General features: G+C 36.5%; 2 protein-coding genes and 2 pseudogenes across 2 annotated transcripts; 3 read left to right on the top strand and 1 right to left on the bottom strand.

Moving 5' to 3' along the window:
* The first annotated feature begins 582 nt into the window (after positions 1 to 582).
* Positions 583 to 1347, top strand: LOC145219555 (uncharacterized). Its single transcript, XM_080086903.1, has 2 exons — positions 583 to 668; positions 907 to 1347. Exon 2 carries the CDS (start codon positions 910 to 912, stop codon positions 1345 to 1347), a length of 438 nt encoding a protein of 145 aa, XP_079943029.1. The 5' UTR covers positions 583 to 668; positions 907 to 909.
* A 586-nt stretch (positions 1348 to 1933) lies between these two features.
* Positions 1934 to 2476, top strand: LOC145219554 (uncharacterized). Its single transcript, XM_080086902.1, has one exon. The coding sequence runs from the start codon at positions 1934 to 1936 to the stop codon at positions 2474 to 2476; it is 543 nt and encodes a 180-aa protein (XP_079943028.1).
* A 10014-nt stretch (positions 2477 to 12490) lies between these two features.
* On the top strand, positions 12491 to 14184 carry LOC145219553 (SCAN domain-containing protein 3-like; annotated as a pseudogene).
* A 3739-nt stretch (positions 14185 to 17923) lies between these two features.
* LOC145219552 (uncharacterized) lies at positions 17924 to 19742 on the bottom strand (annotated as a pseudogene).
* Between the last annotated feature and the right edge of the window lie 6785 nt (positions 19743 to 26527).

Below are 26527 nucleotides of genomic sequence, written 5' to 3'. Positions count from 1 at the left end.
TTCTGTCGGTGGAAGAACAGAATTTTTTTTTACAACACAATCAAAAATCTTGATGAGAATTTGAGCGGCTTCAAATTGGTTTGTAATGCCGAGATGACTAGCTGCTGAAGGTGCGTATTGAGGATAAAGCATATAAAACTGGTCTTCTTTTTTTTGTTTGATAAATTCTGTGACTAAGTATTTGATGAAATTTTTGATTTTCGCGGATATGGAAGGGGTCGCAATTTTTTTGTTCACCTTCTGCGACTCACACACAGCTGTGGTGAAGATATCTTTTAAAACATCATCGTCTAATTTAGAAGAAAGGTGGGAATCAAAATGAACCTTTAAATCTTGAAGTGAGCCAAACACCTTGCCACACAATTCTTCCTCACATTAACCTTTTTCCTGCCGTGGTTCCTTAAATGGAACGTACTTTTGAAAGTTGCGTAAAAGTCTTGATTTAATTCGAAATTTGATTTTTGTCACCTGCGTGTGCTGAACTAGTCCAGTTTCATTCGAGAGTCTGATAGACAACTTTTAATCTTCCTTATAGTGTTAAAAGTTTGAATTTGTAAACTAGGTAAAATCACTGTTTTTTTTCTAATGTACATTTTGAGGCCTGAAATAACCAAATAGCAATCTGACTGGGGGATTTGACAGCAGGATATTCTTCAGCATCCACAAAGGTTTGTATGTACTCAATATTTGAATATGATTTACTGCTAAAAAAATTTGAAATGAAGAATATTAAAAATATGTTCCATTTATAAAACATTGGTGGTTCACCATCAAAAAAATGCAATATGATTACTTTTATAATTAATATATGTTGCGCTATTTTATCAATACCAGTTGTTGCTAGAACTGTTTTGCTTCAGCCAAAGAATATGTGTTGTATATGTTTTACTCAATTTATTTTTTTAGAACATGGATCCTCAAACATTTTATGGAAGAAAGACAACAAAAGTTTCAACAATGGCTGAGGCATGTGAAGTAATTGCACAATCATCAGATGCCACAGCTGTTGTCATACTTCCTCCTGCTGCAGGAGATGCAGGAGACCAAGATAGTGATGTTGAAGATGTTCCTGAAGACTCTGAAGAACTGTATGAACCGGCTGGTGAACTTGAAGTAGAACAAGATGTTGAAAGTGATTCTGAAAATGAAATGCTGCCACTTCAAAAGAAACGAAAACAAGAAAGTAGTGTAGTTTGGAAAAAGCGTGTTACATTTAGTAAACCTATGAAGATTGGAACTTCTGTTATTGATGAAAAACTTGATGAACTAGAAGAAAAGACACCTTATGAAATCTGGAAGTCAATAATTTACAACAGAAATGTTGCAGCATTTAGTCCATCAAACTAACCTTTATGCTAACAGGGATAAAAATGCTGCAAATTTCAAAGTGTTAAAGTGTGAAATGCTAAAATTTTTAGGCATTATCTTGTTGTCTGGATATCATACTGTACCTGAAGAGCAGCATTATTGGTCAACTCAACCTGATTTGCATGTAGAATTTGTTGCTAAGGCTATGAGCAGAAATAGGTATCTTGAAATAAAAAAATACTTACATTTTGCTGATAATTTCAATCTTACTTCTGGGAATATTCTATTTGAATAAGGTGAATAAGGTGTAAATACAAGTACATGAATAATACATTTGTAATAAAGTGAATAACATTTGTAAATCTGCACAATGTCACCAACAACACCGAAGAAAAATGCAAGCTCTAGTAATGTGTCAGCTAAAATGGATGCAATTCTTTGCCAAATCAACCAGAATAAAGAAGAAATGGCCATTAAATTGAACTCTGTTTTGGCTGAGCTGCAGACCATTAAAAAAAGCCAAACATTTTTATCAAATAAATACGATTTTATTGAAAAAAAACTACTTGGCACTGAACAAGAATTAAAAACAATTAAAAAGGAAAACTTACAATTGAAAGAAGAAATGAAACAACTGAAAGAAGATGTGGAGGCATGCAAAAATGAAGCAAATACTTTGGAGCAATACAGCAGACGCGAATGTCTGGAAATAAAAGGTATACCACAAACCACCAATGAATGTACTGATGAAATCGTTGTTGCAGTTGCTAAACAACTTGGTGTCACAATTAAAAAAGAAAACATAAGCATCTCCCACAGACTTGGTTCATTGCAAAATCAACAACACAGCAAGCAGTACACACCAATAATCGTGAAGTTTACAAGCAGAAAAGTTAGAGATGAAATTTATAATAATCGGTCCAAATTGTTCAAAACAAGGGTCTCCGAGGAAAATTCACACCAGTCACCAATATATATTAATGAAAGTCTTACAAGAGCAAACAAAAAAATGTTTTATCAATGTCTACAATTCAAACGACAAAATAACTACAAGTTCATTTGGACAAGAAACGGCACCATTCTGTTAAAGAAGGACGAAACATCTTCCACAATTGCTATCCACAATGAAGGAGATATGAAGAAAAACAGCATTCCCATATCATCATAACTGTTGTAGCACTTCAACTGGCAATCCGATCTGTATGTATTCTTTTTTGTTTTTTAAACCTCACATTGTCTTGATTTGTATGCACCTGTTAAAAGATCCGGTATTATCATTTCATCATTTGCACAATGCATCACACAGTAATTTCGAGCAAGATACCCCAATAAAACGATGACCAATGTCAAAGAATCAAAGTATTTTGACATTAAAGAGTTTAAAACATTGATACACAACACTACCATAAATGACTTAACATTACTTCAGTTCAATGTTAGAAGTCTTGCACACAATTTACACACTTTGGAAGAATTTTTACATACAATTGATTTTGAGCCTCACATAATTGCAATTACAGAAACAAAGTTACATGCAAACAGTACAAGCAACATTTCCTTAAGTGGGTATACCTTTTTACATGCTGATTCACCGACAAATGCAGGAGGTGTTGGAATGTACATCCAAAATTCTTTGCAACACCAGGTTACAACTCAATACAATTTTCAAATGGCAAAATGTGAAAACCTTTGGATTGAGTTAAAGCTACACAACAACAAAAATGTGGTCGTTGGTGTAATCTACAGACACCCTGGTCCTGACATCACATTTTTTTCTACACACTTCGAACAGTGTTTGTTTGACCTAAATAAAAGAAATGTTACATATTACATTCTTGGAGATTTCAACATAAACAGCCTGGCTTCAACATCCACAATAATACAGTACAAATCAATGACAACAAGTTTAAATGCAAATATGCTAATTACAATTCCATCACACACTGCACCATCAAATTCAATGTCAGCTATCGATCACATATACACAAATAATACAAATGATACAATTATACCAGGCCTCATAACTTTTGATATTTCTGACCACCTGCCATCATTTGCTATTGTTGAAAAGACTAGCCCAATGCAATTACAGCAAATAAAACCAAAAAGAGACTACAGGCATCTTAACATTGATAATTACTTATATGATGTGTATAGTATTACAGAGACTATTGAAACAAATCAATCTATACACAAAAAATTCGAAAATTTCATAACTACATTCCAGCATGTAATTAACCATCATGCTCCCATTACTACTTTTGTTGGAAGATCTAAAAAGCAAAAAAAACCATGGTTTACCAAAGGAATTCTAATATCCATCAAAAAGAAAAACAAACTGTACAAACAATGTGTTGCTATTGGTAAAATAAGTGACAAATACAAACAATATGCAAAAAGGCTAAAAAAAGCCATCAGGGCAGCAAAACAAAATTATTACAAAAACTTATTTGACAAAAACTCAAATAACACGAAAAAGACTTGGCAACTTATCAACAAAATTATTTCGCACAGACACCCGCCACACCCCCAGACATCTCAAATAATCCACCAAAATAGAACACTCACCAACCCAAAGCAAATTGCCAACATTTTTCAAGTATAGGTAAAAACATGGCTTCAAAAATTGCACCCACAACAGTTCAACCGAAATCATATCTTCGCAGTCATATTTCAAACTCATTTCAGTTTCACGACATATACACAGCAGAAGTGTACAATATCATTCATAATCTCGATGAAAAAAAATCCACAGGGCCATATGATATTCCAATCCGTCTAATCAAGCTTGCAGCTCCTGCTCTTTCACCAATTCTGTGCACACTTTTTAATGATGCAGTTCAGTGTGGCTCATTTCCAAATTCCTTAAAAATCGCCAAAGTCATTCCACTTTTCAAAGCGGGTTGTGCCAAACAATTGGGAAATTATCGACCAATCTCCTTACTTCCTATCTTCTCTAAAATATTTGAAAAACTCATATACAAGCGAATGGTAACCTTCTTGGAAAAATATCATGCATTAACAAAATATCAAAATGGATTTAGACCTTTACATTCCACAAATTTAACAATTGCTGAAATTCATGACAACGTAGTTACTGCAATGGACAAAAAACTTCACACCTGTGCTATATTTCTAGACCTAGCTAAAGCATTCGACACAGTCAATCATGAAGTATTACTTCAGAAGCTTGAACATTATGGCTTTCGTGGACACATCAACAACTTTCTTAGAAGTTATTTGAATCGAAGACAACAAAGCACTTCTTTTTTGGGACAACAATCATCTTTTTGCTACATGACATGTGGCGTACCGCAAGGCTCAGTCCTCGGCCCTCTGCTTTTCTTAATTTACATTAATGACCTTCCTACTGCATCCAACTTTGAGACCCGTTTGTTTGCCGATGACACTTGTCTCTGGATGTCCAGTCACAATATTTCAGCATTGCAGATGTCCGTCAATAAGGAGCTAACAAAAGTTGACAAATGGATGAGAGCAAATCAACTGTCCCTCAATTACACCAAAACCAAATATATGATGTTGTCTCCACAATCTGCTTCCTTGAATCTGCACATCACCGTAAATGGTAAGGAATTGGAAAAAGCAAGGTCACTAAAATATCTGGGTGTGATTCTTGATGACAAAATGTCTTGGGCTCAACATATCCACTTTGTTAAAAATAAAATTGCTTCAGTTGCAGGAGTTTTCTCCAAACTCAGACATTATGTGCAGTTATCGACGCTCCGATGTCTTTACTTCTCCTTGGTTCATCCACACCTTCTTTATGGATTACTGTCTTGGGGTTTTGCCAACAAAAAAAACATACATCCACTTTCAATCATGCAAAATAGAATTTTAAAAATCATTACCAAAAGCCCTCTTCGGACCTCAACCAACAGGTTATACAAAAAAACTAACATTCTAAAATTACAAGATATGCACAACATGGAATTGGCAAAATTTGCTTTTCAGTTTATAAACAAAAGACTCCCTTCGACTTTTGACAACTTTTTCAATTTCACATCAGCAATACATCAACATGCAACAAGAGGAGCTACTACACAAAAATTTTTTGTTCCACAAGTTTCATCAAGTCGGGCCCAAAATACAATAAAATACAAGTGCACCGCAGTTTGGAATACACTACCGGATAAACTAACCACCAAAAAAACAGGCTTAAAAGCTTTCATGAGTAGCAGCAAATCTTTCATACTGGCAACATACATATGAGCGACTATCATTCCACAAAATCCCTAGGTTTTCTGTGCACATGGAATGTACCACACGTGGTGCAGTATTTACATTCCACGGGGTGTTATGGTCTTAATTACTTGTGCAACGCAAATACCGTTCACTAATTACCCCCGCCAGACAAGCGTGAAATTACTGCCCGAAGAAATGCGAACACATTTTTACAGCCGTATTTTCACAAAGATTCATGTTATTTATTTGATGCATTTTCAAGAAAAACACTTATAACGCAGTGCTTGTTTTGTTTTTCTCTTCTTGTGTTTCTTTTTACAACCATTCACCAAAAACAAATAGATAGGGTCAGCTTTTCAAAATAGCCAATTGTGGCTCCAGCTGCACCCTTTTGTTTCAATCCCTATTTTACATGTTTACATTTATGTCATCTGTCTCATTCATATTTTGGCGTTGAAACAAATAAAACAGTGATTGATTGAATAAGATGAGTAAAGTTTCTCCCCTATATGACATGATAAATAAAAATATCACACAATTTGGAGTTTTTCACAGTTTACTTAGCATTGATGAGTCAATGGTGCCATACTATGGACGTCACAGTGCCAAAATGTTTATCAGAGGACAACCAATTCGCTTTGGCTACAAGATTTGGTGTATTTGTGGCAGCGACGGTTTTCCATATCACATGAAAATCTATCAAGGAAAAGAGGATAACTCAGAAAACCTGCCTCTTGGTACTAGAGTAGTCAACAGCATGGTAGATGTTATAATGTCAAATTCAGATATTTCCTGCCACCAACTATACTTCGATAATTTCTTTACCAGCTATAATCTACTGTCTGAACTTGGAAAAAAAGGTGTCAGAGCAAGTGGGACAGTAAGAGAAAATAGAACCGCAAATGCAAACAAAACAATGATCAGCCATAAAAATCTCAAAAAAGAGGAAAGGGGAACTTTTGATTATTGCTCTGATGGAAAAATTTATGTTGCAAAGTGGCATGACAATGCAATTGTAACAATGGCAAGCAACTGGGAAAATCATGAGCCACTTCACAAGGCAAGACGTTGAGTAAAAGGAGGAGTAAAACATGTTCCACAACCACATCTCATACACTCATACAATAAAGGGATGGGAGGTGTCGATCTTATGGATAGACTTGCAGAATCTTACCGTCCATCTATACGGGGTAAAAAGTGGTATTGGGCTCTGTTTATAAATGTAATCAATATATCTGTGATAGCAGCATGGAGACTACACTGTAAAATCAGTCAAGAAAAAATGTCCCATTTGCAATTTCGGAGACAAATCACACTTTGTTTGTTAAAAGCATGTCAGGAGCGCGTACGAGGGCCACAGTTGGCTGGAATAATGCCAGAAGATGTGAGATTTGATGGCATTGATCATTTTTTGGGATCCACAATGCAAGGAAGATGCAAAGTATGCAAGAAAAACACGAAAAACATGTGCAAGAAATGTAATGTACGGCTCCATGCGGAAAGGGGAAAGTCCTGTTTTGCAAATTATCATCATCAATAAGAACATGTGACTTAAAATCCAAAAAATCATAAAGTTGTGAGTCTGTTTTTGTTTATTTATTTAACTGTTTGTATTTATTTTTGCAGCGAAACTTTAAGAAATGATACTGTTTGTGTTATAATTTAGTTTGTGTTTGTTAGAAAAGGTTATAAGTGTGTTTTTGTTTATTTATTTTGTTTAATAAACTTTAAAAAATACCAATGTTAGTTACATCAAACCCACCATTGTTCCTTAAATGGAACATACCATAAAATCAAACATAGAAATCATACAAGCTGCAAACTTCGTACATAACGTCTTTATGCTATGACAAACTCATGTTAAAAAAATAAATTAAATTGCAAAAGAAATTCTATAGTCGGCAGGAGAAAGGTTAAGTGAAGTTAATTGCCATTTTGTTATGATATTATACGGGAAATTCTAAAAACTAAAACAATTTTATCAAACTAAACGTCGCAGCTCAAAAAACTATCGACAAGACGACAAAATATGTGTATGTCGTTACCAATGCACACAACATGTGTACTGGTTCATTCAAGCGTGCAACGTCTGAGGGAAGGCAAAACCAATATATTCGCGTTCGTGGTAATTAAAAAAGATTTGATAAAATAAAAATGTTTAAAAAATACACCAACAACACATAAATACTCATTAAAAGTTACATCTTATTTGATGCAGTAATTTACCCGAGAGAATTTTTTAAATATTTAGTCGGCAGACGAGTTGCGCATCTAGTGAATTAAGTTATCTGTGCTGCTACCAAGACCGATGTATCACCTCGAGAAGTGGAAGATATCTATTCTACTGCTGCAAAAATAGCTAAAAGTGTAACAGTAGATGTACCAGACGTTTGTACTGATGTCTGCAGCCGACAGGTCATTCATGTAATCAACTATACAGCAATCTATAATAAACAACAAACCGGAACCTTTGTACAAAAAATATGCGCGAATTCGCAAACAATGCATGTGAAGTTCTTGGAATGCAACAAGCTGTTTCTACTAATTTGTCCAACATTTTTGCTGCAGACAATTTGCAACAGATATGTGCATGGGGACCCATTCGTTTTGTGTCAAAAAACAACCTAATAAATGGTTTGTGCCAAGTTGTCCACCAGGAAATTTTATCATACTTCTTTGCCAAAATGGTATTCAGGATACATTTCTACTTGCACAATGGAGTTTAGACTTTAAATTTTATATTTTTGTAATTCAACCAAAAGTGATCTGAAAAGTCAACATCAAGCTCTATTTTATTTGAAACTTATTGGCCACCTTAATGAAACTGTCTTAAAACAACAACAAAAACATGTGTCCAAATAGTGTATATTTGTGTATATATATTAAAATAAAAAATGCTGCACATGAAAAGCGAAATGATTTGTTTTCTATCTTCTTGTTCAATGTGAAATCCCTCCTTTGAAAACCTTTACTGTACACATTTTGTTCAAGTCTTCAGTTAAATTTCCATTTTTGAATTTGCCAAGAGTAAATGTCTTCAATCAACGTGAAATATAACAGATTTGTTCTGGTGCACACTGCAAAAAAACCTTCACTGTAAATGTCATAACTTTGGTACTTGCAAACAAATGTCAGTTGTTTGAAGAAAGTAGTACAGTAATTATATTCTATAGCAATGTTTCTTAAACTTTTTTGGATCACGAACCCCTAAATCATTCTTTGAAAAGCTACGGACCCCTGTGCAGAAACACATTGCAAAGGTCGAAAAAACATTGTGGTTTTTCACTGCCATCACTACCAGTAATGAAGGTGAAACCAAACGCAACATAGTCTTCATTATACTTTCTCTTCTTCGACATTCCTTCTATGATTTGCTAATTTTTTTAACTTACTAACCTTGCCTGCCTAATGTAACCTTTCACAGCAAAAAGCACATACACTTCAATACCAGAAAATAGTGGAGTAGCTGTAATGCATTATTGCATCACAAAGTCGGTTTTGCAATTGCTCAAACTATTCGAGGTGCATGTTTGGCTGCCGTTGTGGCCTGATTAAGTGGAAACCTTAATATGTGGATTTTCGGAATAATTGTATTTCGTTTCATGGACCCCTTAATGCATCTTCTCGGACCCCAGGTTAAGAACCCCTGTTCTATAGGTTAGGGTTTGTAATTTGCTTGGGTTTAACAGGATTCTGAAAGACCATACAGTTTTTTGCATGTCCTATAGCAAAATGTGTCTCTTTTTGGAGTCTTGGGAGTAAATGCAGTGTGGACTTTACACCGTCACCTGTCTCCAGCTATGCAATCATAGTTTAAATCACAAAAAAACTCAGATAAAAAATGTCATAAGGAAAGGTACTAAAATTCAGTGATTTAAAAAAAACAATGGTAGAACAGCTCTAAACAAAATAAATAACCACAACATACCTCTTACAGGGTTACAAAAGTAGAAAAGGTTTCTTTGAAAACATCAGCCTTGAAATAATTGAGGCAAATTTTGGACCAGAATTTACCAAATTTAAAACTTTGTCTTGGAAAGTACAATTATTTGGTTACTGCGAAGTGATTTTCATGTACATCCATATAGAAGTAAGCGGAACTCACGTTTCCGTATGCCACATTTTTAGTGGCTACCCGGTATGGCTATGGCCAATGTCTTGTAACCAGCTGTACTGATGAGACCAATTACACGTAAAAACAGTGTGCACTATCTTCAACTTTGCCTTCATGATAATTTTTTCCAGGTCGTGGTATTATAACACATATAACAGACATAAATAACCCTGACAAGTTAGTTTAATGACAATCAGGGACACGCGAGTGCCGTTTTCAGCTCACTAACAGCTTTTGGCCTCAAAACTGTAGTGTACATTGCTGGAAATCGGCGATCTTACCCGGAGCATCCAAGCGTGACCGATCTACCGATATTTAGGAGTGTCGCCTCTAGTATTAGTGCTCTATGCTGCTACTTAGTATCCATTTATTTCAACACTAACTTAATAACGTATATCCAGTACATCACAGTCAATCTACGCAAATTTATAGGTTATTACACACTAGAATACATGCGTCCTATTATTCTACAAACATATCTGCAAAAATCGCTATGCAAATGCACAAAATAAAAATTATCGGCATTTTTCCACTCTCTCCCCATTGCCCGCAATGCATTTTTGGGGCTTCCTTGAGCAGCCGCCATTACGCTTCAATTTGCTTCAACCGTGACGGCCAGTAGCGCAATCTAGGGTTCATAGAGATCAGTGGTAACACGAGATATGACTAAATTGTATTTGTTAATATCTGGTTTATTTAGTAAAAATGCATGTGTTTTAGGTAGGAATCAATATTAGTTTAATTCAATCAATTATGTAATCGTAAATGCCTGGATAGCTATCTGCAAACAATATGATTTATCATATAGGCAAGATAAAATTTATGCAATGTTGTAGCTTACCTCGAATGTCGAGGAATTATATTTTGCCTACAAATAAATGTTTTATGTGTAAATATATTTTCTCATCAAAATTTGAATTCATTTAAGATAGTTCACTTACCTTTGCAGGCGTACAAATTTGTTGTACGGTATGAATCTGAAAAATAATGAATACATTAACCATGAAATACACACAAAACATTTCATAATAAAGTCTCACCGTTTTTGTCTGCCAGTATTAATTTGTTTTTTGGTCTGCAACAAACACAACAATTTAACTTTATGTTCAACTGTGTTCAGACTATCTAACACTTACTTTTTTCCAACTCCTTTTAATTCCCCACCCCCTCATTCACTTCCCCCATCCCCATACAAATTTTCCCCACATTACAGTGCGTTAGGTTTATCTCCATTTTTACCTGAAATGCATTATTGTACAATTAATGCAGACAGTTCAAACAGATAAAAAATATACTAAATCAAACCAGATAGTTGGCGCGAATGCTCCATTGCGCCACCTGTCCAAAATTAAGCACTTTAGCATCTCCTAGGAGGCACCGTGTTAGTAGCTCTACCCGGCACACGATGGTTGGATTACTGTGTTGCACTCTGCTGGAACTGTGGAGTGAACAAGATACCTGGCAAGTTGTGGCAAACATTGTGAAAGATTGACATGTGAAGTGGGAAACTGAACAAACTTCGTCACTTCCATCATAGCAATCCTTAAATGTGTCACCTATCCAGTCAAAAGGTATGCATCTGTCAGTAGATGGACAATGTTTCTTACCAGGATCACACGACACATGTTGCGTAAACTCCAGAGCAGTTACATGTGTAATGTGTCTCATCACTGCCGTCAAAACAGTCACGATTTCCATCACATATTAAAGATCAATCAATGCACCTTCCCTCCATACCTAAGCATTGTTTTGTGTCAACACATGCACATTAAAACTTATTAGCTGAACAAGTGCAGTTAACTTCATCACTTCAATCTCCACAGTTAGTATTTCCATTACTTTGATAGTTTTTGTTCAAATTCTCGTGCACGTGCTACAGATTATAGATTTTGAGTCACTTGTAACTCGTCGCGACTTAAGATGTTGGTCTTATGCGTGTATGGACAAAAGGATATTCGACTTAGTTAAGTCTCGCATAATTCTGTGATATAAAATAACGATAGCATTTAACTGAAGGGCGTTGTATTTCTTACAATCTATCCTATCACAAAAAAGTCGTCTTTTTTTATTTATACATTTACAACTAAAAAATGTAAAGCCCGGTACATAAGTTTTGGTAAACAGTTAACAATCCTGAATCTATTCATACCTTTTCGGATCCTCCAAGGTAAAATGATTTAAAACTGCCTGGAAAACAGTAAGTTGGGTGTTTAAAACCTACCAGTTAACGGCAGTCTTGTACAAATTTGAAACTAACCGAGTATCACAAATTGCTTACTCATGTATTGTTGCTTCAGAGCCATTTATTATAAGCTGAACAGGGAAATGTTCTTAACTCATTTATCGGGGCCACGGGTTTATGTGCATCCCAGTTTAACAATAGCTAATAATAAAAAACTACTTAGTCAAGGTTATTTAAACTTACGGATTCAGGCAGTCCTTTTCCAAATGCAAACACAAAATACGACATAACTAAGGTTAGACCAGTGAGCTCTGAAATCCGTAAGTTTAAATAAGCTCGGGGGCGCGAGCTCTTACCTATACTACTTTATTTTAAAATGTCCCTTCCTTCTGTGTGGTTGTTCTACCATGCTGTCTCAGTCAACCGCCTAATGTATGATGTCATAATGCAGTATACGTAACAAACGTGTTTACATCAATTTTTATAGTTGGCAGTTGGCAGCAGTTATGCTAAAATCATTCAGTGAAAAAACAACAATTTAATGCATTTTCGTGGCAGTGTAGTGTATGTAAGGCGATCGAGAGCAGGCTCATTCTTGAGAATTAGGTTTAACTTTTTCTTATGTTACAGTTCCAACATAGCTAAAAATTAACTTGCAAATCAGTAAGCATAACGTAGTTAAAATGGCAGCGAAAAAAAGAAAGTATGTAGACGACTACATTCAATTTGGTTTTGTACCGATGCAAAAAGGTGACACAGAAGTCCCACAGTGTTCAATTTGTTACAAGACGTTTAGCAATGATGCAATGCGCCCCTCGCGCTTAAAACGACATTTGTCAACAGCACATCCTACCTTAGTCAACAAACCTAAAGCATTCTTTGAAATGAAAAGCCGCTCATTGAAGAAGGTTAAGTTGGACATGGGTGGGACGTTTCAGCAAAGATCTTCGAATGTTGTTAGGGCATCTTACGAGATTGCCATGTTGGTTGCAAAGAATAAGAAGAGCCATAGCATTGGGGAGTCTCTTTTAAAACCTAGCATGCTCGTGGCAGCAGAACTAGTACTGGGCAAGGATAAAGCAGATGCACTTTCTCAAATTTCACTATCAAATGACACCATCAAGGGGAGAATCGATGAAATGTCCCAGGATATCAAAGATCAACTCCTTGTAAAAATAAAAGAGTCTCCTTTCTTTGCTATACAATGTGATGAAACCACAGATATTGGAAACTGTGCTCAGCTTCTGATGTATGCTCGTTTCATGTCAGGTAACACGATAAATGAGGAAATGTTATTCTGCCACTCATTAAAAAGTCGTGCAACATCGGCAGATATTTTTAATGTTGTGTCAAACTTTTTTGAGGATAACCAACTATCGTGGAAATCACTGGTAGGAGCGTGCACGGATGGAGCTCCAGCCATGCTTGGTCTGCGATCTGGCTTTATTCAGAGAGTAAAAGAAAAAAATCCATCTGTAGTAGGCACACATTGCGTACTTCATCGTGAAGCCTTAGCCTCCAGAACTTTGCCTCCTGAATTCACGGAGGTCAATCCGATATGCAATCTGATCATGAAGTCTTGTTGTTTCACACAAATATTCGATGGTTGTCTAAGGGAAATATGCTACAACGGCTCCATGAATTACAAGAGGAAGTGATAATATTTCTAGACTCGAGAAAGAAGGAGGTTTTATTGGACAAGTTTCGATCTCAAAGCTTTCAACAATCGCTGGCGTATCTCGTGGACATATTTCATTCGTTAAATGCCCTCAACCTTCAACTTCAAGGAAAAAATATTAATATCATTATGCATCATGACATCATTCGGTCTTTTATGTCCAAACTTGACCTTTGGAAGCATCGAATTGAAGAAGGAAATCCAGCTGGCTTTAGTACCCTTGATTCTGCTCTCACAAATGGGAACTTTGGGTGTGATTTGAAGATACAAATAAAAACTCACCTAAAAGCGGAATTTATTAAATATTTTCCGGATATAGACGAGAAACGAGAATCCTGGAAGTTTGTAAGAAGCCCATTTCAGTGCGAAGTGGCAGATATTTTTGCCGATGCACAAGAGGAGTTTCTCGAGTTAAAATTCGATTCCACAGCCAAGGACAACTTCAAAGAGTTGGACATTGAGGCGTTATGGGCCAAATACCTCCCTGTTTACCCTCGCATTTCAACTCAGGCCCTGCGTGTTCTAGTTATGTTTGGATCGACATATTTATGTGAAGCTGCATTTTCTGCACTGGTTGCCATCAAGTCAAAGTACAGAAACAAGCTGGAAGTTGAAGGCGACTTACGATTTGCACTGTCGGGTATAAAACCTCGTATTAACGAGTTAGTTGCCACCAAACAGTGTCAAGTGTCCCACTGATTCGAGAGCAATAAATGAAATGCAATTTCAACACTGTTATTATTATTGATTTGTCAGTGTAAAGGAGGGGGGCGTGAAGTGGTCAGCCATCCCTCAAGGGGGGCGCCGCACCAAAAAGGTAGAACCGCTGGGTTAGACAAAGTTTTTTCTCCATATTTGCTTTGCTTTACAAAAGTAAACTCAGCATTGATTTAGCGTCTGTTCAAGCCAACAAGTTTTCACTGATACTTGTTTTGCTGTGTTTTTGCACACGCAGACAAAAGTCCGGATGTTTTAGTCTGCGGATCTCACATTGTCTTTGGTTGCAAAGCTGTCATCAGCAAAAATTGTGCACAAAAAGCAAAAAAGATTACTTTTCGAAATGAACGGATTCAACGAGCAAGAGCTTTATTTCCACCGCATTTGCTTTAAACGTACTGCTCCTTTCGCTACATACAGGGCAAATGCTTATGCGTTTAAGTCCTGTCACTGCCGTTTTGCTGACAATCACACTGGTTATCAGTATAATAACTGTTTTTGCGGCGAAAACTAGTCAGTTATATAAGAATCTTAAACAACATGTACGGTATATTCATTCGAAATTGAGATCACGGAGACATGCTCTTTCTATAAGGAACACAAATAGGTTACAAACTAAAACAGCGAAGAAAGTGAAAGCATTAACACACTCACCGAATACTTGTGGCTTTATTGAAACTTCACCGCGATTACATAATTGATTGAATTAAACTGATATTGATTCCTACCTAAAACATATGCATTTTTACTAAATAAACCAGATATTAACAAAATTTAACTTAACATGCGCAGCATTATATAGGCAACAAGAAAGCATTAACATTCCACGGAAGCTACGCCAGATTAGTGTTTACTGTGCTTTGGAGTTTAATCACAATGTTAGGAATGTTACTGCGCTATAGGCACACAAGGCTAGAAATGAGCTGCTAATTAAAACACAACGTTGGAAGTTATAAACTAGTTAGAAATGAAATATTGATGAATATTTCGGTTGCTTTTCAGCAGACCTTTATCAAAAGCCACATTAAATATGTAGTCGAATGCCTGGCAGCGTGAGCAACGAACGATATGGGATCTAACTTGGTTTTGCTCTTGCACAATATTACTTTTTTATCAGTTAATGTGTTTTTTTAGATTCAAAGCAAACGATGCATTAACTTTGATTCCTCTGAAAATGATTCATGCTTGGGGTAAGGCGTGTTAGACATTTTTGACAACTAGTGTTATTAAAAGATAGTCACAAATGCATTCATTATAATTTAATTTTAATGGATTTAACAACATTAGTTTTGTTTTGTTTGTTTCCAACATCACTTGATGTCAAAACCTATCTCTTCGGACAAACGTCCTTCTCATTCGCAAAAAAAGGAAAAAGTCAAACTACAGCCGCAGAGCTGTGCAAAGCAGAGTCTCAACCTCTGCAAGTCGATCGTCATGAACCCAGAGGTAATATTGTTTAGAAATAATTAACTAACAACAAACAATAACCAAATTAATAGTAATTTTGATTTTTGAAAAGGAAAAAGTCACACCACAGCGGCAGGGCTGTGCAAAGCAGAGTCTCAACCTCTGCAAGTCGATCGTCATCAACCCAGAGGTAATATTGTTTAGAAATAATTAACTAACAACAAACAATAACCAAATTAATAGTAGTTTTGATTTTTGAAAAGGAAAAAGTCACACCACAGCGGCAGGGCTGTCTCAACCTCTAAAACTATGCTTTTGGACCTATTTCAAAAAAATTAAAAACAAATTAACTTTTGTGGATATCAGGGTTAATATTTATTGTTTTGAAACAATCTTCCACTTTGTATCCCTTGAGATATGTTACAAATATCCCGTTCCTATTGTAGCGTATTTCTTTGTGTGTATGAGCCGTTGTACTGATGTGGCGTGAAGTGGGCGTATTTTATTGCGTTGCTGTTAGCCGAAGTGCTTAGGGGTGATTCAATACAAGGGTGTTGTGAGTGAAGCAGTGTGTTTGTGGCTGAAATTAAGCTACATTGGCGAGCACGCCAAGACCATGTCAGAAACGTGAATTGATGTGTTGGAGAGTGCTGTACTTTTGCTCAATGAAGAAAATGTAGATCAATGTGTTGCCATTCTCTATTTGGTTTCTAGGCGTTTGGTTTTGAATTATTAAATAAAGCGGGTTTGATTTGTTTTAGTTTAGTACCTAGGTTGCATATTGCCCAGATTTGCCATAGTTCATTTGGATTGTCCGTCGTTAAAAGGTCGCGTAATTTTTCTAGTTTTAAAGCGTTGAGTTTTGTGTCCAAGTCCGGGAATTTAATTCCGCCTTTTTCGTATGAAGCGATTAGTTTGTTTCTTTTTGTTTGTTCTATAGTTTTGGGATGCCAAAAGAATTTGAATATGGCGGTTTTAATTTGTTTAATATGGTTTGATGACACGTGCTGCGAATAGGATTTTTGGGTATATTAAAGTGTTGATAACAGATATTTTTCCGAAAATGGATAATTTGCGGGCCGAAAATATGGATGTAATATGTTTGGTTTGTTGTAAAATTGGTTTCCAATTGAGATGTGGGACAAATTGATTGTTTGTACAATATACGTAGTCCTAAAATTTTTACGCTGGTTTTAGTAAAGTCCGGATAAACAAAATTTAATTCATTGCGTAAATTTGGGGAAATGCCAATGATTTCTGTTTTGCTTTGATTTATTGTTTGACCACTGGCGTTACGATATAAGTCCATTAATTTGAAAATTTCGAAGATCGATTGTTTGTTTGATATTAAGAAGGTCGTATCTTCAGCGTATTGTTGTATTTCTTCAGTTAATTTTCCATTGACATTGATTTTGCTATTAATATTGGTACATAAAATTTTGATCCATGTCCGGGTGTATTCATTGATGTTAATGGAATTTAATACTTTCAGCATGAAATTGTGGTCAACAGTACCGAAGGCTTTTTCTATATCAAGCATGATTAGAGCTAAGGGGTTTTGTTTTTCTTTGTTAATATCGATTGCTGCTTTTATGTTATAATGTATGTGTTGAATAAATCTTCGATCTAGGCCACATTTTTGTTCCGGTGATAGTTTTTCATTGAGTTCCGTTTGGAGTCTTCGGGCGATGGTTTTGCTTGTTAATTTGTAATCCGCATTTAATAGGGAAATTAGGCGCCAGTTTTTTAGAAAGGTTTTATCCTGCTTTTTCGGTATTAATTTGACTACTGCATTTTTTAGTGAGGGGGGAAGTTGTTTCGCGAAGTAGATATTATAAATTAATTCCATTAAGTGTTGTTTTATATTTTTCCAAAAATGTGAATAAAATTCGATTGGTATTCCGTCGTTTCCTGGTGAAGAGTTCTTGTTCATGTCGTTTTTGGATCTTTCTAGTTCTTTAATGGAGATTGGGGCATCTAATGGTTGTTCCGGGTAGTTTTTAATGTTTGATAGAAAAAAAATTTCAGCCGATTCGGTGGTGTTATTCGTTTTTTGCCAAAGGTTCAAATAAAATTGGTGGACGTTACTTAAAATTGTTTCGGGGTCGGTAATTTCCTGGTCGTTGATTTTTAATAACCTAATGCTTGATTTTTCTTGTTTGATTGCCTCTGTGCTAAAAAAGGATTTATCGGGTTTTTCATTATTATAATAGTCTTTGATTCGCGCTCTAATTTTGGCACCTTGTAGGGTTTGTTCGGCATTATTTTTAATTTTTTTCTGGAGTTCTAATAGTTTTAAGTTATTGTCCAAATTTTAGGGGGTTAATGTTGCCATGAGTTCTTCAAATTGTTGTTGGGTTTTTTGATTTTCTAATTTTTCATTACGTTTCAAATTAATAGCGAAAGTGATCGAGTTTTTTTGGATTTTCTTTTTCAGGGTTTCCCACCATTCAAAGGGATCTGGAAAGCGGTCTTTTTCGAAGTCGAGAATTAGATTGTTAATTAATTCGTTGTATTCTTTATTTTCTAGGAGTGACAGATTTAGTTTCCAAAGAGGTTTTCCCCATCGTTTTTCCTTGTTGATAAATAAAGATATTTTTGGTGCAAAATTACGATCAGAGTGTGGATAATTGTTGTGGGTAGCCAAATTAAGTTTATGTAAAGTTTGGATATTACAATAAAATCTATCTATTTTGGTAGAAAAGCGTGCTGTAATTCGCGTAAATATTTTTTATTTGGGTGTTTAACTCGAAAGCAGTCTAAAAAAACATGTTTCCTACAAAGTTGGGTCCAAAGTTTTGCATCTTTTTCTATTTTATAATTTGGGTTAATTGTGTCCAATTTGCTATCAATGAAATTAAAATCGCCGGCTATGATTTTGCAGGAATTTTTATTTGTGGTTGTAAATATTGTTTTCAAAAGGTCCATTCTATTTTTAATATTGTGAGTGCCAGATGGTAGGTATAAATTAACAATTTCGTAGGATTGGGAGTTGATAGTAAAGCTGATTTTTTGAATTCGTTGATCGACCAAAATTTCATGCTTGATGTCCAAATTATTTGCGAAAGAATTTTTAACTAGGATTAAAGTGCCATCGATGGTTCCTTGGCTTGGTTCCGATTCTGGTTCTTTGCCTTTGTCTTTATTTTTAACCGTACTGGGTCCTTTTTCTGGTTGTGGTTCTTGTACTTCTGGGATGTCCTGTAAAACGTTATTTGGGGAAGGATCCAAACCCAAGCTTTTGTCCAATGTAATATTATGATTAAATTTTTCCTTCTTTTTCTGTTTATTTTCTTCCTGCAAAACGACGTTTGTGATGTCTTCTAGTTTGGTTCTATCGTCTAATTTGTCCTTGGGGGTAGATTTTTTCTGATTTTTAGGCAGTTTCGGGAAATCTTTTTTGTACCTGTTTACTGTTGATTCAGAGTCTGATGATGAAGATGAACCTGGAGATGACGTTGATGATTCAATCGGCGAGTTTAACGGACAATATTTTTGTGTGTGACCCGACTCGAAGCACAACCTGCAGGTGAAGCGACGAGGACACTGGGACGTCCAATGCCATCGCTGTTGGCAGGTCCTGCAGGATGGACCGAAAAATTTACCCGGTTTGGCAATTTGGATATCATGACCGAATAATTTGACCTGGATAGGGATGTTTTGCAATATGGCTTCCTCCAAGAAGAGATGAACGTAGCTGTTAAAGACATTGGGGTATTTTCGGTATGTCAGAAATGTGTGTTTATTATAATATCCCCAATCCATATTTCGGGCGGCTGATTCGAAGTGTTTTCTTTTAAATTCAATCGGCACGGGAAAAAGGGTGATTCTGGTGAGCGGTTTTGGTGGTAGAAAACTTTTCAGAATAATCGATTCCTCTTTGTCCGTCCATCTAACAGAGTTCTTTAATTGTTTATGTAAACGTGCAATGTCTCCTGTATTTTTTTCGGCGAATGTTATTTTAAAGACTGAGTCTTTCTGTTTATTGATCTACACGCGACGAGTGCTTCCTTAAACTTCTCCAGTGGGTTCCCGGGCTCGAAAACCAGCATAAAGCTATCGAAGTCTGCCCATTGTTCGCTAACAACTTGAATATGTAACGAGCGATATTCGTCACAGTATTCCGCTGGCATTTTTAAAGTTACGAGAAAATTTTGTAAAACCTCGATAAATAATAAAATACAGAAACACCGATGACTCGGGGGTCGTTTGAATTTATTTGAGTCTACTAGACAAGGGTGCGGCCTGTTTTAGGTTGCGAGTGCGGAGTTTGAATAAACACAAAATTTAAAATTTCTATGCGAGGGGAAGTACCGTTTTTTAAGAGCTGGCGTCCGATGAGCTGTAGGTAGGTGTCAAAATAGGGGAATCCCCGAAAATCAAAAAAGTCAAACGAACAAGGAAAAAAAGGAGCAAAGACAATCAATCAACTGATTGCCTGGGGGGGGAGGGTAAGTCCCAGCGATGGCCGGCAAACACCAGGGGTGCCTAAGCGCACAAAAAGGGCTCCTCTAGCTGTCTGACAAAAAGTTCTAAATAAGAAACTGCCTAGCTCGCAGCACAAATCAAAACATGCAAACAAAAACACATGCAACAGTAAAACACACCAAAAACGTGCAAGGGTTACCTTTGTCTCTTTTTTTATTTATTTTTCGCTTTTTTTTTTTTTCTTGAATAGGCAGTCAGATGCTTGCCTTATTCAAATAGAATGCCATGGCACAAGAACGTTCACCAAGCAATCCACAAAGTCACAAACGAGTAACATACTTGCCCTTGTACCACTTTCGAGCAACAGAAATCTTTCGTTTGTGGTGCCCAGTAACATACAAATACGTTTTACACTTTGGGGGCTTGTGGGGTAAATGTTGGGGCTACAGGGTTGAACACACCAATCGACATCTATAAGTGGCATTTTCTATAAGCTGTCCGAATTTCAGGCAATTCTGACGCTGTTTACCAACTTACCCATTTTAGGGGGTAGCGGGTTAAATACTAGGGTTATTTGGACAAACAAAGTGGGATGCTACATAACTTTATCTACCATTTGTATAAGTTTCAGCCACATCCATCAAACATTTGATGGAAAAACGAGTCGGACAAATTTGGGAAGAAAATAACCCATTTGAGGGGGCTAGCCGGGTAACTACTGGGGTTATCAACAAAAGCAAAGTGGGATGCACATCTACATAACTATATCTATCATCTGTGTAATTTTTTCAGCTATTGGAAGCACATATTCAGTGTCGTTGTTACATGTTCCAGTCTTACTGATATGTTCCAACAGCCTGACCATAAGACAGGCTGTTGCGTAAACCGGGTGTTTCGAAATAGTTATGCAATCCATTGCATTGCTGCATATCTTTGCAAGCGTTTAACTTAAAACAACTATTAAACTAATAACTCATGTGAGTAAAAGAAGGTACTGTTCTGGAATGATCGCACGAAAAACGAGTACCAGTTTAAAAGCCAATGTTTTACGTCGATCATTCTCTTTTCTATCGTATCCTTTCCTTGAGATAAATGGGACTTGATGTGTGTTGCGTAACCAGAATAAAATACAAGAACTAAATGGCTCTTTTGTGGATCATGTCGGCTCAGCAATCGTTAAGAATCGTAATAATGAACTTAATCCCTACTGCAGACGACCGATACGAGCTACGAGAAGCAGAAGAAACAATAAGCTTTCAAGTAAAGAATAACATAGCCGAAAAAGCTCAGCTGACGCAGGAGAAAATTTTCAAACCAATAGTCAGCTTCCAGGGCTCGTTATTCATTGCGGGCACTGCGCACGCACACTCCTAGCCCCCGCATATGCACCTTGTTACTTCAGAGTTCAGAGATAGATAATTTTTTAATATTTGCTACAACAATACATTTGTTTACTGTATCAAGGCCCGTTCACACCGGACGTAGCGTAGCGAAGTTGAGCGAACCTTTCGTTCCAATTGATTTCAATGGGACTGTTGACACCGGACGCAGCCTTCGCCCAACTTCGCCGAGGTTCCGTGCGCGTGGCGAAAAAGTTGGGCGAAGGTAAATTTTTGCCACATACTTTGCCGATAACTGTTTTTCAGTAAAAAAGAACAGTTGTTTAAAAAAATGTAAAACTAGTAGTTGATTATTTTAAATGCATAAAATTCCTACCTGAAGTTGAAGCAAGTAAATTGGGCGATGGTGGATAAATGTTTCTATGTGGCTGAGATTTTAATTGACAAGGTTAAGGAATCACGTTTAATCATGTTGTTTGTACAAAAAAATACTGAATTTTGACCTAGTTGATGAAATACTTGAAGAAATCAAGAAATATAGGTCCTTACATGACCTTTTCATTTCATGGGTATAGAGATAAATTTGCAAAAGAAAATGCCTGGAAAGCAATCGGGCAAACATTATGCATGGAAGGTACAGTTTAGTGTGATGTAAAAACAGACAGACAGTTGATTTAAATATCAAAAACTTAAAACATGTGCCTGGTTAGACCATATGTCATGTGCAATATCAAATAATTAATAATTGTGTATCGGTTGCCAAGACAAATGATGTAGTGTTTTTGTTTTGTTTTTCAGAGTAGACACAAGACCCTGAGGAGTTGTTTTTTCTTGGAAAGGCTGGTGAAACAAAGCACTGGCCTACTGTGGTGAAGTGCGAGTTTAAATTAAAAATCAGAACTCTAATGTTGGACATCGAAAAAGCTCATTCTTAACCGGACACGCTCAATAAAAGCAACTTCGCTACAATATATTTTAGTTTTAATTTTTTTATTGTTGTTCCAAATAAACATGAAGTTAATCTAAGATGGCATTCGTTCGTGTTTTCACACTGCAACAGTAAAGACCACGTGAACGTTGCCGTCAACTTTCCCACAAATACAGGGAACCCGATTTGAAAGGGACCTGTACTTGGATGTTTTACCATCGATACTACCAAGGCAGTTAGGAAACTGCCATAAACTGTTAAAATCAGAGGCAATTCGTTTACAAAGACACTATTTTTTTTTAAATACGGCAAATATATGATAATTGCGTCCCCAACATTGAAAGCCATTATTTACCGGATCCCCAAAATGTCAATGCTGTTAAGCCAAATCCGACAGCTACCTCGAAGAAGCAATCAAACTGTATTGTCCCCACGGGTGATGCTGTAACTGTGAAATAAAAATATGTGTGGATTTGATTTCGTTCACCAACCAAGAAGGTTGCAAACGGAGACGACTGGTAAAAGGCGGGTACAACTTAAACGGCAACTTCCATTTCAGTCCGCGAATAAATTGCAAAGAAAATTATTTGACGACTATACACTTTTAGTAAGAAACCCTACAAAAGGGAAAGTGGCACTTCCGGTGGCAACAAACGTGACCACTTGTCATGACAGCAACAGCCATTTTCTCGAGTCGTTTTGAATGAACGTTGCATAAATTTGTAAAGTTTCTAGAAAACCGGCTTTCATAATAATTGATGGATCCATGACCATGTGGAATAGGGTTCTCAAAGCCTTATGCAGAGAATCGCGCCTTGAATATCACAATCGTTGTCATCACATATTAGTTGGGATGCCACCTAAAGATGATTTCAAACTAACAATAGTGCATAATTGTTACAGTCATGCCATGAAAGCAGCCTAAATTCTTTGCCTGAAACACTGGTCCAACAAGTAACTACCCTAGTTGTATATTAGTGTGATTTTACTTTTTATTTTTTTGATTCTACACTATTATATCATTAAACTAGATAACCTGGTCAGATACAAAAGAACGAAATACTGCCGTAGGATTCGTTTTTTTTTCAGATCAGCCATCCGGATCGAAGACAGTGCAACACCTTGCCCAGCGAACAACATCCGAGATCTCGCCATCGATCTTACAAAAGCAGAGGAGGAGATGCTCGACGGCAACATTCTCATCGTCGCAAATCGAACCGTTCTCGGGCCACCCGGGTCTGCCTACGGGATCACAGGAAACGTTCCGAGGGGTGTTTCCGTTTAGGTGGGTTCATTTGGCCAGCAGAACCTGTGAGTTCAACTACCGTCTTATGCAACCGGGGTACCCCGCCAGGCTCGTGCGGTCGGTTGCGATCCTACGGCAGGACATACCTGAAACGGAGTTTAACCACAATTCAAATAACAGGACACTTGACTCGGTAACCTACGTTTTTTTTTTTCGGTGTCCTTGCTGTTTACGTGTCCATTTAACAATTGAACTGTGATGGTGATGACGTGACTATACAAATAAAAATTTGGCTTTGACAAACAACAACACACAATAAATTACAGAACAGCATTCCGGGGATATACGAAAAATCCACACCTCTAGTTTTGGCGCAGTTTAAGAAACATAAAACGAAACTGGAAATCCTTTTATTCCTCACTACGATTGGCAGAACGAATAGCAATAGCGGCAACAATACTCGCAACCAGGACACAGACATTGGCACATTTTTTCTTTATCATATTAACGTCAGCTGTCGTAAAAATGGTGAAATTCTTGGCAAGTTTATTTTGCACCATGTCACATTCACTGACGCATCAATTTCAAATCGGGCATTAATAACGCCCAACCGCAATTCACTAACATGGTTAGATTTGTGTTCACTGTGCACCGAACCAAAAAACTCCACACGCACGCACTGTTGTCACATGTTCACACTATGGATACTTTTGAATGGCTTGCTAGTAATGTAGATTGCTGAATAAATTTCAAAACCCATATTTCGGTCAAATCAAAAATAACTTTGTCTTTCTTACAGAAAAACAATTTAATGTTTATATGGTTTTGTAAAAATAAAATGGAACTAAAATTATTTGATTCCACTTAAGAAACCCAAAATGAACTCGTTAAGATAATACAGTCCCGTCTTGTGCCATTTTTAAATAAAATTACCGACACAGGCTCCAAGACACTTTTTTTCCCGGACGCTTTAATACAACAAACTGACCAGCTAAGTTTCGGAGTTTGCGTCTGTTATAAAGTAGACCGAATTATTCGTCCGTATCACAACCTCTTCGGAAATTTGACCAGAAGTTTTTCCGCCAGTGGATTGATTACAAACGTCCTATCACAAAATTCGCCAAAGTGTAATTTTGCAATAAAACGGCATTTAGAGGAACAAAATGACCAATCCGTCGGTTTGCAAAAGTTTGGTAACACATGCTGGTCAAACGCTGTTTTCCAATCACTCAAATTCCTCATAGGGCAAAAAAATGTTAAATCACCTCCTACGACTGTTTCTGATCCCGTTGCTAAATCTTTACATTCATTGAGTACCAAATCGTACGACGTTGACGTTCATCGCCATTTGATTATAGATATCTGTAATAACCTTAAATCGAACTTTATTAATCAACATGACGCTGGCGAATTTTTAATGTTATATCAAAATGGTAGTCTGCTAGAAAACTGTGGCCCTAATCCAAGACATCAATTTTCATCAACCACCAACTGCAAAAGTATTCAGTGCCGTGTGGAACCGGAGCACAACTTTTAGTTTGTTCCTATATACCGAAACATAGCTGCTGGCAGTAAATAAGCAAGTATTTCGATAAATGTTGCAATCAAATCGTTTTGGCAAACTGCTCCACTTGCGGCAGCGAAAAACAGTTTAAAAAAAGTTCAAAACAACTTCCTTTCGACGTTTTGCCGATCGTATTGCCACGATCCAGTATTAACGGAAAATGCACCAAAAGTATTTTACCGGATTTCCGATTACTTGAGGGGATATTGTGTTTATTTGAAAATGGGCAATTGTTTACGTTGGCGCACAATCCAGTTCCGGGCATTACATGGCCTACTCATTTGCGGAGCACAGAATATTAGAATACAAAGACAAAAATCGAACATGTTAATTGGGACAATATTGAACATCAAGACCGGCGCATACGTTTTGTTTTACACTAAATTATCTCAAATGCACCAGAATATGCCAAGTAAAAGCCAAATCCCCATCAAAAAAAAGGAAAAAAAAACGAAAACTTACAACACGCTAACTGTCAGATTTTTTTAAAAACTCGTTTTAAAAAATTATCCGTTGTACCACGCTAAAAAAAACAGAACACTTGCTACGCGAAAGGAGTATGAACTGGACCAACGCCCAATGTGTAACTGCCTTTATGTGACCTTAGCAAAAAGCGACCTAAAAAGTGTTATAACAATTTTTCATTCGAGAAAAGCAATATTTCGAAAATTGAATACTTTAATTTGGCAAAACGTAAAGCATTTTCTGTGCCGAGAAAAAATTACGAAACGCCAATTTTCAGACGGCCAAATTTTTATAGTTCTTCAAGAGTGGGATTAGAATTAAAACCAAATTTAATTTTGAAACAAAGCTAGTTAATTTTGAAACAAAGCTAATTCCGTCGTTAACAAAACAAATTACGATGAAACGTCGTACGACATTGCTACAGTTAATTTCTCCTTATCTTGTAATACTTGTAAAAGAAACAAAACAGTCAACTACGAAATAAAAAACAGTAGATCCTTATAACAGGCCCAGGTAAAATACGGCTATTGGCGAAGGTCCTGGGTTAACAAAAAAAAACGAACGACCACTGAAGGACTGCCTCCTGGGCGTGGTTGGAAAGTCCCAGTTAAAAGTTTCATTCTTTAAGGTAGAATTCGTAATACTAGTAAGTATTAATTTAGTGTTCTTGATTAGCCCTTAAAAGTTAAAGATGAAATAAATTCATCTGAAAAGTTTGGCCATGATGTTTTGAATCATACCCAGTATTGTGGGACCCTTTGTGTAATTAACTTGAATGAATTTGCTTGAACCCAAAAAAACAATTGATTTTTTTTTTCAAATAAACATTTTGAAACATGTGTATGGTAAACGCGTAAATTACATAAATCTCCACAAAAAAAACTTTAATTATCATTTCAGCGAAATGACAGTGGTGTTTCAACTGCACTGCTGTAAAAAAATATATC

The sequence above is a fragment of the Phallusia mammillata genome, chromosome 3 (assembly GCF_965637545.1).
Source record: "Phallusia mammillata chromosome 3, kaPhaMamm4.hap1.1, whole genome shotgun sequence".
Taxonomy (NCBI): Eukaryota; Metazoa; Chordata; class Ascidiacea; order Phlebobranchia; family Ascidiidae; genus Phallusia; species Phallusia mammillata.
This window is presented reverse-complemented; position numbering and strand designations above follow the sequence as displayed.